This window comes from Gracilinanus agilis, chromosome 3 (genome assembly GCF_016433145.1).
Source record: "Gracilinanus agilis isolate LMUSP501 chromosome 3, AgileGrace, whole genome shotgun sequence".
Lineage (NCBI taxonomy): Eukaryota > Metazoa > Chordata > Mammalia > Didelphimorphia > Didelphidae > Gracilinanus > Gracilinanus agilis.
In genome coordinates, this window is record NC_058132.1 from 664519732 (window position 1) to 664534745 (window position 15014).

The 15014-nt window shown below is 41.1% G+C and overlaps 1 protein-coding gene across 1 annotated transcript; it reads right to left on the minus strand.

Moving 5' to 3' along the window:
• Nucleotides 1-9781: 9781 nt before the first annotated feature.
• SLITRK3 (SLIT and NTRK like family member 3) lies at nucleotides 9782-12940 on the minus strand. The gene has a single exon (XM_044667713.1). It carries the CDS (start codon nucleotides 12938-12940, stop codon nucleotides 9989-9991), a length of 2952 nt encoding a protein of 983 aa, XP_044523648.1. The 3' UTR covers nucleotides 9782-9988.
• Between the last annotated feature and the right edge of the window lie 2074 nt (nucleotides 12941-15014).

Genomic DNA, 15014 nt, shown 5'->3' on the forward strand with positions numbered 1-15014 from the left:
GGGGGGGGGAGAGAGAGAGAGAGAGAGAGAGAGAGAGAGAGAGAGAGAGAGAGAGAGAGAGAGAGAGAGAGAGAGAGAGAAAGGAAGGAAGGAAGGAAGGAAGGAAGGAAGAAAAAAGAAAGAAGAAAAGAAGAAGAAAGAAAGAAAAAGAAAAATGAAAATCAGACTGAATTTAAGAGAGGTATGGGGTCCTTGATAGAGGATGTTGAAGGTGAGATGAACAGGTCTCAATGAAACTAAGGAGTAGTAACAGGGTATGCCACAAATACAGGTCTGTTCATTTTCTAGATGGGAAACTAAAAGTTAGCACATGGTATAAACATTCTGATCAATACTCCTCTTGTCACTTAATAGCCTCGCTCTCTCTACATGATGCATGCATATCCTCTTTTAGTTTTTGTTTCATAAAACATGATGCATAACTAACTCCTGTGCTACCAACAGTTGATATTAAGACAGACAAATAACATACATATATATTCTCTAAATTTTGCCCAAATTGGCTTAATTTTTCCCAAATTAAAAATCTCCTCATAGGCAGAGAGGCACAGAACAATGGCATCTCCAACAGTGGCATCTCCAAATTAACAGATGACATCCAAATCATGTATCCATAGAATCACAGGATTTTAGAGTAAAACTCATTCGTAGACTAGTCTAATCTCGAACTAAAAGAGTTCCCATCATTTAACACTATGTGGTCATCCAGCACATCTACATATTTGCTGTTACTACTTTTTAATGTGATGAATTAAGAAATTGTGAACTTAAAGCACCAAGTGATTGGAATATATTACTTGACATTTAAGTAATTAATTTTATATGAAGTCTTGAACAGCATAGCATAGTAAATAGAGGGCCAGCCTTTAAAGTCAGGTACACTTGGCCTCAAGTCTTGACCATGGGCAAGACATTTAAACCCTCCCAAACCATAAACTGTAGATGAAGTACCAATGGAAGGAATTTCTACACTGAGAATGAAGATGAAATTAAAGGTATGAAGCACGTCCCCCAGTCTCAAAAAAAAAAAATATATATATATATATTACATATAAAATTTTATTCTTAAGCTAATGTTAAAAATGCTTTACCTCAGGCAGCTGAATGACTCAGGGGATAAAAGACCTGGTCTGGAGATGGAAAGTTCCTGGGTTCAAATCTGGCCTAAGACACTTCCTAGCTGTGTGACCCTGGGCAAGTCACTTAACCCTGATCACCCAGCCCTTACCACTCTTCAGCTTTGGAACTAATACTTACTATTGATTCTAAGACTGAAGGTAAGGATTTAAATTTTTTAAAAAACATTTCCTAAAAGTATTCTATTTGATAGGGGTCATGAAGGTACTGGGTAAAAGAGAACCTGTCAATTGAGCATTAAAAAAATTAGGCAAGATAATCACCTTTGGGAATAACCTATATGCAGACAATTTAGAATAGATTGCATTGGACTTGATTCTTATTTGAAATTAGATTTCTTTCTCATTATGTTTTGATAAGTTTAATGTTAAAATATGTTTAATTCCTTGAATATCATAGGAATTAATGGTGGAGGGACAGGTCAAGAAACATTTGTAAAGAGCAGCTATTGTAGGATCAGAACTATCCTCTGGAAACCACTAATTCAACAGACATGTATTGTAGTTTTTTAGCTCCTCAGTATTGTCATTGGCTAGTAGAAAAATAGATTAAGTGTCTCTTCTTTCTTCTTACTTTGCTCATTCCTCACAGAGAATTCTCTAAGCAGTGTATGATGTAGATAAAAATGAAGCATTGAGTTGCATAATTTACAATAACACATGCTCAAACACTGAATATACAAGCTTATTTTCTAAGTTATTTGGAAGTGGGACCTTAGGGGACATCAATCCAACCCCTTCATTCTACAAATTTGGAAACTGAGGCTCAGAGAGGTTGGACAGATTGCCTGACATGGTCAAAGCTGGCAAGTAGCAGAGGTATAATTTGGTTTTTCTGTTCCATCATGATTTTTAAAAATTATATTAGTCCCTAAGCCAACAATAAACTATTATTTATAGATCCAGCAATCATGATATTCATTGCCATGTAGGAAAGTTAAGCAAGGGAACCGATTACACATTTACCTAGCATGCACTGTGCACTTTTATAAGTATTATCTCATTTGGCCCTTCCAATAAGCTTGTGAGGTAAGTGCTATTATTATCATTCAGATTGTCCAGTTGAAGAAATTGAGGCTGTCAGAGAGGTAAAATGACTTGCCCCAGGTCACAGAGTAGTACATGTCTGAGGACAGATTTGGACTCAGATTTTCCTGATTCAGCCCCAAGGAGGCGCTTCACAAAACTTCTAGCCAAACCACTTGGCAGACCATCATTAATGAGGTTAGAACACATTTCCAGTACTTAGCACAGTGCCTGACAGCAGATCCTTAATAACTGCTAGTTGACTTCCTGACTGACCTCACTTTCATACCTCAGAACAATTTCTCTATATACAATTTCTCTGAGAAAGTAACAGTTTGATAGAAATAAGCCACTTTATTCTTTTCTATTCTTTTTGTGAAGTTGAAAAAATACAATAAAATTTCCCTAGAAATTAAATTTGGACAATGTATCTGCATTTAGATTTTTTTTCCTGCTTTATGTGTTTAGCAGATTACTTTATTTAATTACCCAGTTAAATGAGTATCTCTAAAAATCAGTTCATTAGCTGAATTCTGTAACAGTTGCACCTTGAACAGGGCTCAATAGTTCACAGATAGTAACAAGAAATTCCAGTCGCCAAAAGGAGATAAGATGTGCTGAGAGAATGGAAATTTGGGGTAGTAGAATTTCCACATTTTATCAAACTAATTGGGTGGCTTTAATAATAGTGAAAGAACAAAAGTATCTAACAACAACAACAAAAAAAAGACTTTTCTTTGGAGATGGAGTCCATAGTCTTTACAAACATTTTCTAATTAGTTACTTTCATTTCTCTTTCTGATCATAACAAACTCACCACTCCCTACCTTTCTTTAGAGGTAGAGTTGGCTATTTTCAAATTCAGTGCAAATTCATTAAACTATGGCATTGACCTGGGTTCAGGACCAAGAACAATGGGTATTTTTTTTCTCTGAGAATATATGAATTGATGAATAATTGCTCCTGAACCCATGACCAACTCTGGGTATAGTTCATTTATTTTACCCCAAATCATAAGTCTTCATTACCAAGCTAGCATCAGAAGTAGAAATGGTACTGATAAGGACATTGACAATGAAAGGAAGATGGAAAAAAGGAAGACCTTCATTCCGTGGGTTCCAGTAACATTTTTTTTCTCTCTGATCTCGTGGGTCACTTTCTCTCCTTCTGATTGTCCTTTCCCTAATGATATCCATAGTATCTGCCCCACTCTCCACACTCTAGGGTTGTTCTTCTTTTTCTTTCTACAACTATATTAGCTTTGTAGTACTTTACATTTTAATAAACTAAAGCCAAAAATTTCAATAAAATGTGGCCAAAAAAAGAACTATTTGATTTTGACTAGTACATAATATGGTGCTAACTGGTGCTCTCTGAATTTTGAAGAAGGACAACTAATTTTTTACTATATGGACAAGTCCAATATTAAGTACAAGATTCACAATGCATGAGAGTGTTTTCTTCTGTTGAAGTGCATTTCTATTTGTTCCTAATAACTCAGAAAACTGTGAGATTTGTGTTAAATCCAAATCTAATTGACTAGTCATCTCAAAAACAATTAGAAAAACAGTGAATTAGACTTCCTGGACCTGGGTGAGTGTGTGGCAATTAACAAGCTCCTTTATCTGTTAATCCTTCTGTTTTCATCGTTGAGCTTTTAAGGTTGAAGTAATTTGGAAAATTTAGTCTTAAAGAGCTGGAAGGGGAATGTCCATTCCTTGAAATGGACGATGTTTATATCTTTCTGCCATATTCTATGTTACAGAAATGGGAGATGGAGGATGGGAAAAACATGCACAGTTGGGCCCTTTAATCCACATTCCTCACTCCATCTTTGATAGAAAAAGAAGCTATCTAGAAGTCCTACTTGTAAAGGAATGACATTTCCTTCCTTTCAGTTTTCACCTATCTCTGCATGGTAAAGACAGACATGGTGCTATAAAATGATGATGTATTTAAAGCAATAGCCATTGATTTTTTTTTTTTTGAGGTGAAGGCCCCAGTAGATCAGATTTTTAAGTTCACTTCATTTATAAATCACCTGAAAATTTGCATCATGACTGCAGTTGTCTAGCCTAGTAACTAAAGTTTTTTAAAACTGTCTACCTGCAAAAAAATATCATTCGCAAAGAAGGAAAATGGAAAGAAAGTCATTTCATTGTCTCTAGACTTCAATTGCCTGCTGAAAATTAAGCTAATTATTTCCCAAGTTAGGTTCGGTTTCCATTTCAAGTAAATGCTCAGTTTTAGTGCGATTTTTCACTTGTGACTCATGTATGCTAGGATGGAATATAAAACAAAACACACAAGGAACCCACAGAACTTTAAGCTCCAAAAAACCTCGAAAATTAAAACAAAAACAGAACCATGCTGGAGAACCTCAAAGTGAAGATGGGCAATTCACTCAGCCTTGTTTTAGCAACTGCCACCCAACAATAAAGGGGGGAAAGAGATATAAAACTGCAAGCCAGACTACATATTTGAAAACTTGGACATGCTTCTTATTAAACACATATGTATAACTATGCACATATAATACATATATACATGTATGTAAACATATGTATACATATAAAGAAAGACAAGCTAAACAAGCTAAGAAGGAAAACCTGCTGGGTCCTTTTCATTGTTCCTTGAGCACTTCACAGGCCTGTGATACCTTAGAAGAACTTTTCAACAATGAATTTTTGTTGTTGTTGTTTTTTTTTTTTTACTAAGCTTGGTCTCTTGGCCTGAATTTTTGTTGATCATAAGTAAGATCTAAGTTCCCAATAAGCTAGTGCCAATCACTCAAATGAAGAATATTCCTTCATCACTCAGCCCTCTGGTTTTATCCTGAGCTCATTGCTCCCTCCTCCAGTTCACAATTCCTATAAAGCCATTCCCTAAGTACATTATTTTAAATCCCAACTTGATAAAACCCCAGCATTCCTTGTTCTCTGGAACCTACTTTCCCAGACACAGAAGTATGTCTTGTTTGGTTTTCTACAACAAGAATTATAACGGTATGTTGTGGTGAAGGAAATAAAAACCTCTTGTCTCATTGCAGCTTCATTTTGTGATGCACATTTTTCAAATGTTTTTTTTTTTCAGAATTTTTTGTTTCCATAAGAAAGGAGGAAAATACATCTATAACTCAATCAGCAATGGGACCTTGTTAAACTTTTTGACTAATAAATAAATAATCACACACATATAACCACACATACCTGAGGGCTTCCAAACCATCATACTTATTATTATGGGATTGTGTGCAATAGTATGATTTTGTGCAATAATATTCATACAGCAATATGAAGAAACATGAAAGAAAAACTGAAAATTGGTGCATTGAAATGACTGTAGAATTTGGAGTGTGAAGACCTAAGCTTACTTCTCAGCTTTGTCACTGCCATCTGTATGACCTTGAGGAAGTCCCTTAATCTCTGCAAGCCTCAATTTTCTCATCTAAAAAATGAAGGGGTACAATCCAATGACGCGTAAGGTCCCTTGGATTTCCTGAAAGCTCCTGAATAAATGATAAACTGAACTGTGCCTAAAACTTGTCAAAGCTACTAATGAATTGAACTGAAAATAGTATTCTTCAAAGTTATTTATCGCAAACCATATCCTGAATGAAAAATGAATAGGAATGTTTGTATAGGAAAGAATTCTAAAATACGATTATTATGACTCAGAAAAAAATTATAATAATAGCAAATCCCTTTCAGATCTGGGTTCACTAAGGTGATAAGTGATCATGACTCAGAATCAAGCTGAAAATCAAAGATGACTGAATTGCAGTAAACTCACAAAGCAATTCTAATCACGTTTGGCATTTAAAAAATAAAAACCAAAACCAACCAAACAAAAAGAACTAGGCCTTTAAGAGACTGTGGAGTTGTTAGCACAAGAGCTGATTCCAGGGTTCCTAATGTGCAAATAAAAATATATTTGGGTGTGTGTGAAAGGGGGGCTCCATTTAGCCCTCAAATTACCTATTTAAATAGAAAATTCCATTCTCATAGGATACATTTATTTTCATTGAATTGATTTGTTTCCTCTCAAGGGATGAAATGAATACTTCTGCTTAAAACAAGTCATTGTTGCTTTTGCATTTTAACTAAAATACGAACATTAGTGTGCCTAGGTGTAGAGTGGACTTTGATATGCTTTATCAGCCCTTCTTTTTGAATATATAAAACTGGAGTGTTAGGACTTGGACTTCGACCGGATTTGAATTATATGCCATGTTATGTTAGGTACAGCCTTATCTAGGATATTAAGGTTCCCATCAGAAGACACTTGCCTTGCTCTTGGTAGCTGGAGGTGGTTTTCTGTCTGTTTTTGTTTGTTGGGTGTTTATGTTTTTCCTCGGTCATTAAAACATTTGATAAAATCAGGAAGGCACAAATTATAATATACTTTAGTAAAGAGGAGGACTGAACCGGATTTTAGGACATAAAAAAAAAAGAGGGAATATAGAAGAGATGCAAAGACAATGGCTAGATTAGAGAGATAGGAAAGGGATTAATTAATTAATTAACTAATTTAAAGGCTGACTGATTTCCGGGGTCTCTACTCAGGCATCTTTTTTGAAGAAATAAAGAAGGAAGAAGGAAGGCGATAAAGAAAGAAGGCAAAAAGTAATAATATCAAGGGCAGTAAAAAGAAAGAAAGGAAAAGGGGGAAAATATGAAGAAAATGGAAAGAGGCCCTTGCAATCCTGGGCCCCTAGTGCAAGGGACATTTAGGGAAGGCAGTGCCTTCCAGGAGAGGCAGAGATGCAATACTGGTATTTTGAATAGAGAGTTGACCTTAAAGTTCAGCAGATTAGATTTCCAAGTCCTGTACCCAATACAAGCTTGCTGCCTTGTCCTGGGCAAGCCACTGGATCTCAGCAAAGCCGAGTGCAATGAAAGAAAAACCAGATTTGGCATCAGAGAACCGGGGTTCAAATCCAGGCTCTATCACTTACTCCCTGGGTGACCTCCAGCAGGTTACTTAACTCCTGGACCTCAGTTTCTTCATCTGTAAAATGAGAAGATTGGACTAGATAATAAACTCAGCCTAATGTATGTTTTAGCTCTAAATCAGTCTTCCTACCTACGCTGCTCCTCTGCACTGTTCCATTTTCTATTCGATTTGGCCCTCATTCCCCTTCAAAAAGGAAAAAAAAAATCCCCTCGAAGATCATTTCATCTAACAGTGAATGCCTCGCGGTACCTCCAAAAGAATCTATTGACAAAGGCGTCAGGCATGAGTCATCCCACTGCAAAAAGAGACGTTTGCTCTGAACGTTACATCTACAGGTACACCGAGGTGGAGTGGCTGCCTGTGCGCGTGTCCTCCGCCTGCACGCCTGTCTCGCCTGTCTCGGTAGCTATACAGAGAATACTTGCTCCAGTGAAGTCTTTTCCAGGCTGGACCAGACCCCAAACTTAAGGAGATGCTTCTCACAATACCTGGATTCCCTTTAAATAAAAATTAAAAAATAAAAATAAAAAAAGCAATTGATGTACGGTGCGTCAGTGATGTCCGCCGAATTCCATTCAGGGTGTGCGGGTGGATTTCGCCTCGGGGGCCCTGGAAAAGCAGAAATGAAAACCGAGACTTGGTCCATCCACACGATTCTGCAGTAGCTGCGGGGGCCGGGAATAGCTGGGGCTCTGGCGCCCTCTCCTGGCCGATAGACGTCAGTGCCGGCTCTCAAACTTTCTTTTCCTTTTTTTTTTCTGGGTCAACTCCGTTTCCTCCAAAACCAAGAAGCCAGTGCCTTAAAATACATAAATAAATAAAAAAAAATTAAACCTTCTTTTCTTTGGTTTCACTCACTCGACAGTGAGCTACCGCTAGGATTATTGTCAAGTAGAATTTCTTTCTCCAACACGATTTTAATGACACCCAGACAGGGAAGGGATTGGGCGCAGCAGCCTCTTTTACTTCAAGCTCGACTTTTGCAGAAAGTGGGAGGCCGGAAGGTGAGAGGCACCAAATGCCAGGGCGCGGAGACTCCCAGCCAACCGGCTTCGGGGTCTTTTTTTTAGAGCGAGGAAGTGTCAGAAGAGAAAATGCATCTCAGCACGTGCCCCCAGGGCACGTTTAAAGGCTGTAGCTCTAAAGCTGGGCTTCCCTCCAGGCCGGACCCTTCCAGTCTTCTCCAGGGCTAGTCCAACCGCGAGCCACGCTATCCAAAGACTTTCTGCGGTCGCTGTTCACTTCCTGCCTTTCCTTCTAGTTTAGGAAGCCAACCTGGGCCGGACTGACCCTGGGCAGTCGGTGGCAAAGTCAGATACTACCCCAATGCCTGGGAGAAGGGATAGCAAATAGCAATTTTGTATTGTTGGTTTGTTTCTTTTTGCAAATCCCACTAAACTTGAAAGAAGGAGATGGGGGTGGGGAGGGAGAAAAGTTGATGCGAATTGAACCACCCCTCTGCCAGGTAAAAAACCTTTTCATCGAAAGGGGGAGACGGAGAGGAGGGGGAAATCCGAACTCAAAAAAGGGAAGCCTGAACAGACCGACCTAGCCAGGGGTTGCAAGGTCAAGCTTTGCATCCTCTACATATATGTCTATTTTTTCAAAACTTTTTTTTTTCTTTTTATTAGGAAAGCTATACCAGACGCATCATCACTATACAATGATTAAACATTACCTTTACAATTGATAGTCACTGGAATTACAGAATAAATATATGCACATTTGTTTTTGAACCTTTGTGTGTGAGAGAAAAAACATTAAAAGTGCTTCCTACAAAGCTGTTAGTGATATATTTATATTTATATATATATATATACCCAATTGCTTTTTTATATTTTAATATATATATATCTATTTATATATATGTATATATAAGAAAGTGCGGATGTTCTCCAAAAATCTTGGCATCAGGATGAAATGTCACAACGAAGTTGCTTATCCCAAGCGCGCCATGGGGGGGTGGGTTACAGCCACTGGCTTCTGTGGGATTTAGCCAGGGTTGGGATTGGGGTTCCGAGGGGGAGGAGGAAGGGCCAAAGGGGACGAGAGTTGCGCAGGTGTGTGTGTGGGTGTAGGGGGGGTACTTAAGAGACTAAATGCTTTGAAGGAGAGGGTATAGGTGTATGGAGAGGGAAATGAGTGAATGGATGTGTGCGTGTACCTACGTGCGTGCGCGCGGCTCTACGCGCGGGGTCGCGCCCGCGGAGACAAGGCGGCAGAGGGGGGGGGAGGGATGGGAATCTGGAGCTGTGCGTATGTAAATGAGACAAGAGTGAGAACATTCGAGCAAGACCCGCCCCCTCCCTCCCCCTCTGCATGCAGCAAACTGCATTGTTAATACATGTACAGAAATCTGCGCCATGATGGTCAAGAGAGAAAGCCCCAAAGGCCAACCTTTTTTTTTTTTTCTCTTTCCCCTCCCCACAAACCAAAAGGGGAAAAAAAAAGTTACTGAAAAAAAAAAGACAGAATTTTACTTAATCAGGATCAATACAAAGATCCCAGATAATATACCTTTAACATGGCACAGTCAAAAGTCTCAAGTTTCAGTATAAAAAATAATGATTGATAACATTTGCTGGCAAAAGTCTGCGAAGGCACTTCATTGATTAATGATCTGAGTATGGCCCATCCTCCAAAACACATCTGGGAGGGTAAGAGCATACATCTGTATTCTCTAGTTATCATGCGGATTTCGTTTTGCTGGGGACAGGGCAGGGTCTGAGGAAGAAAAAGGACCGACTCATTAGGATTGGGTGGAAATTGGGGAAAGGATAGATTTCTTTTTTTTTTTTCTTTTCCTTTTGAAAAAAAAAGCGCTAAACCTTTTAAATTTTATTATTATTATATTATTATTATTCTTTCCGTTAGAACCTATAGGTTGTCTTCTCCAGAACTTCGAGGTAATCCGGCTTGGTTTGGAGTTTGGCCCTTAACTCGAGGTATTCGCTTTTTTGGGTTTGGGGGTCTGTGAAGCCCTTTCCAGCCGAGAACAGAAGGGTTTCTTTGAGTCTGGCGTCCTGCTGTAAGTCTGGATATTGCATGCCAGGAGGATGGACGTGCAGCTCCTTTAACTTGGGCACCGTACCATAGAGACAGTCCACAAAGCCCACCGTACAAGGTGTGGGCTGGGGTCTCTCTCGATCAAGCAGAATGCTGCTAGGGCCACAGCCTCCCCCAGGGGGAAAAAGCACCACCCCTCCATTCTTTTCGTGGTGCCGAAACCCAGCCAAGTCCCCCCCAGTGCCCCCCACAACCCCCGCCACCCCACTTCCGGCTGGGTGGTGAGGATGGGGGTGAGGGTGCGGGTGATTCATGGTCACTATGGTGTTGACTTGGGAGCTGGACACTGCCAGTGTCCACTCCTTCTCCTTCTCCAGCAAGGTCCGGTAGTTACTGTTATTCTCCTTGGCTGTCTCAGGGAATTGCTCCCCGCCCAGGAGCTCGCCCATTCCCGGGGGCTGTGTCCCGGGACCCCCCCTCTCAGGTACCCCAGCCTCCTGGCCTGCCACCACCGTGGAGGTTTCTTCCTCCTCCCGGGGCTTGTAAATAGGGTTGTTACACATCTGGGTCACTGGGTGGGGGATGTAGTCATAGACGTGACCCACAGGGGGAGCTTTTTCAGGGGAGGGGTGGCTGGGTCGACCCCCAACGCCGCCACCCCCTCCACCGCCTCCACCTCCTCCGCCATCCTCAAAAAGGCGGTGGCATTGCATCTGTATCCCGGTCAGGTCCACCCCTTCCTGGCGTTTGCGAAAGGGCAGCTTCTTCCGACGCCTCCTCAGCACAAAGGCGAAGAGCCCGGCGGCAATGAAGACAGCAGAGAAAAAGAGGACGAGCAGGCTGAGAATCAGCACAGAGAGGGGCACAGGACCCCCTGGGGGGGCGAACTCATAGGGCGAGGCGCCGGTGGGGCCCCCAGCAGGATGGACGTCGCCAGGCACGGCTGGAGAGGCCCCAGCGGGCGCCAGATGCACCATCTCTGGGCACAAAACTTCCAGCTCCACAGAGCGCACGTCCCGGTGGGTGAGGTTCTCCGGACTCCCGCAGAGTACGTCTCCTACCACGCTGACTGAACTGATGGTCTCGATCCACTGCTTGAGGGGGACCAGGTCACAGGTGCAGTCCCAGGGGTTCTCGTTGAGATCGATCTGCACGATGGCGTTCAGGTGCTCCAGGACGCCGGCCACTGGAAGGTAGAGGAAGTAGTTCTTGCGCAAGTTGAGCCGGGCCAAGGAGGTGCCAGCGAAGGCGTCGGTGGGCAGCGTCCTCAGCAGGTTGTTGTTGAGAAACAGCAGTTTCAGGTTGGGCATGAGGCTGAAGGCTGCCGGCTGGATCTCTCGGATGACGTTGAACTCGAAGTAGAGATAGTGTAAGCTCTGGAGGCCTCGGAACATGCCGGGCGTTAGCCGCTCTATGTCATTGCCGTTCAGGAAGAGGCTCTTCAGATTGGGCAGGTTGATGAAGGCGCCATCCTGGACGTAGGAAATCCGGTTGTTCCCCAGGTGCAAGAGATCCAAAGAGGAGAAATTCCAAAAGTCCGAGCGGTAGATCTTCTGAATCAGGTTACTGCTCAGGTACAGTTTCTTGGCATTCAGGGGCCTTGGAAGAAGTTCAGAGATGTTATTGAATCCCCGTTCTTTGCAGTTGACCGTCAAGCCCAGATCATTAATATGCAAGCTGCAAATGCATCCCGTAGGACAGATGATGGGAATTGGGGGTCTGGTCTGATAAGCAGCAATAGGAGGTTGGTTTGGCCCGGGGTATAAGCCTCTGGATGTAGGGGGAGGTTTCGGTGTCCGGGGTTGCTTGGTGGGTTTGGGCTGCTTGTTGGAACCCTTGTACTCAACGGAAGAGGCTGTGAAGTGAACAGAGGACAGCATGGAGGAGGGTTTGGTAGGCCATGCATTCTCCTTGCTAGAGGACAACTGGGGAATCCCCAAACTGGCCTCCACCTCGGAGTCCGACAGCAGAGGACAGAGTTCAGTCTTCTTGATTTCCCGCAAGTCCTTACCGTGAAAGTGGAAGGGGGTCTCACAGGTAATATCCCCAACCAGAGCTGTATAAGGTATTCGTTCGAGCCAGCTCTTTAATTGGACAATTTCACAGGTACAATTCCAAGGATTTTCCTCTAGCTGGATTTCCATCAAACTCCTACCAATATGGTCCAGCATGCCTCGGTAGGAAAGGACCTTTAACCGATTTCCCCTAAGGTCCAAATGGGTCAAAGAGACAGCCTTAAATAAATTGGTTGGAAGCATGGGGATGAGGTTGTCATTCAGGATTAGAACCCTCAATTTGCTCAGGTTCCGAAAGGCCCCACTCTCAATCCGTTTAATGACGTTGTAATCTGCCTGCAGATACTCCAGACTTTCCAGCCCCAGGAAAGTGTCATTTCTGAAGACATCCAGTTTGTTCTCATGTAGATAGAGCCTCTTTAAAATCTTGAGGCCGCTGAAGGCCCCAGACTGAATGTCCTGCAAAGCATTGTTCCCAAGGTTAATAGACACAGCGTTGTTCAAATGAACAAAACTGTTGGTGTACAGTTTCCTCATGGAATTCCTCTGCAGATAAAGTTTAAAAGGTCGGGACCAGAACTCAGTAATTTGACTAATATTTGTAAATCCTTTACTGTCACAATGGATATGGAAAAGACTTTCTTTCACTTCACAGTAACATGGATCAAAGCAGGGTTCATCTATTTCCTCTGAGTCCTCTATCAAGGGAATGGGTGTAGTCCATCCTAGGGCAATTGTGCTTAACAGAATTATCCACAGCATCCTTCCTTTCTGGAGCGTTTCGGCCATGGGAGGTTTCATCACTCAGTGTTGATCAAACTGCAACAGAAATAAAAATGTGGATTTTTTAAAAAAGCCTTTAGTCATAATGCACTATTTTAAAATAAACTCCTACATGTGAGGCTTTTTTATGAGCCTTATGGAAAGTTCAGCCATCCTTAAGTCTATATTCAAAACAAACCTGAGCTAAGTTCAATGTTTCTAGGGTGCCCTATATTCTGGATTTAAGAGTCACTAAAATGTTTCATCATGTGTTACCCTTTGCCTCCACCTATGTCATCACACCTAGCAAATGGCACATCACCAGAACAGCCTTCTTGTGGCCCCTTTAGCAAACAGAAATATGAAAGTCAAACTGTTCACTGTGATGCAGAGACAGAATCCATAATGTTAAGATATATTTGATATTAGAGTTTCTCCCCACATCCATGCCCCTTACCCATCACACCCCTGTCTTTGACAAGTAGGGCAAAAATCAGTGACTCCACTAAGAAGTTCAAATAAAAACCTGATAACATTCATTGAAATTTAGGTCTAAATATATGTACATACATACATACATGCACACACATACATACTTACATACATAAAAATACAATAGTCCAAAGTTATTAGGCTAAATGATGCAATAAAGTGATCTGAGAACATATCATTCTACTTCCTTTGGCAGGAATGGGCAAGATGGATTGATATCCCTGAAAGACAAGGATTTTCTAGAGAAAACATTACAGCTTACTAGATAACAGATGATAAGGAGCAACACAAATTTCCTCCCTCTCCCCTTTAAAAAAAAAAAAAGGAGATTATGCAGGTGTTAATTAGATAAACACTGTCCAGATCTTTGCTTGGTTAAAGCCTTTAGAAATGATTAGTCTTTTCCGAGAACATGCCCATGGAATTGGCAGATCTAAGGAGAGTGACAGTTAAAGGCTTCTGAGTATGAGAGTATCTGTGCATTGAATGGTTCGAAGACCCCAGCTTGGATTATGATATCTTTGCCCTAAGATAAACCAAGGGAGCCTGTGAAAAATTAGGGGGAAAGGGGGGTGAAAAGAGGAGGGGGCTATGAAAGATGGATAGAGAGTAAAAGGAATGAGAAAAATCTTCCAGATTACCTGGGAATAAATGGGTTATCATATTATATACATTTCAAAAGAAAGCTATACTAAAAAAAAAAAAAGGCAATATATTGTGCTAACAGACAGCTCTTTTCCGTCTGGCTGTCCTTTTGCTTCCCTAGATATCATATAATGTAAAGGAATGTCTACATGAATAAATTATAATAATGCAGTTTATTTGATTGTCCTTCCCAAGGCACTCACTGAAATAGCAATCTGAAATTGATGGCTTCTTTTTTTTTTCCATCAAGAGAAATCATAAAAAGATGTTTATTAGCATATCTATCCTCCTCACACACATGACATAAAGGAGGTATTTTATCAATTTGGCTACTAATTTAAGGACTGAAATGAATTTGTAAGCAAAGTAGGAAAGGATAAATCTTTGGATTTAACTTGTATTAAATAATGCATCCAGCTGCAAGGAAAGGTGGGTCCATGAGAAAAAGAAGCACACTTCGAGCAGATTAGCCACTTGAAAACATCCACATTAAAAGAAAAGAGGAAGAGGAAGAGAAGGATCTATTGCAGTATCAGTCAGTTCTCTCAGTTTCCTTTGCAAAATAATATTTACTTAATACCTTCTGTCTTTACCATCTAGGATCAAATCGTTACTTTCTCTTTCTACTGAGGTTTCAGAAATTTAGGCAATAAAAGAAAGGACCCACCACAAGTATTTGAGTATTTGACTTACCTGTTTTGAAGGAAATGTTTTTATTTTTTTTATTTTTTAGCACATCTGAAAAAAAAAAAAACTGGAGTTTAAGGATTCTCTCTCTCTCTCTCTCTCTCTCTCTCTCTCTCTCTCTCTCTCTCTCTCTCTCTCTCTCTCTCTCTCCTCCCTTTCTCTTTTTCTCCAGTCAAGGCTGAAGCAAAAGGGGTAAAAAAAAATTTTTTTGGAGGAAAAAAATGCAAGCTTCAGACGTGCTGTGAATGCGATGGGCTCCTCAATGGGGCTTCTTTAGAAGGCAGAGCTG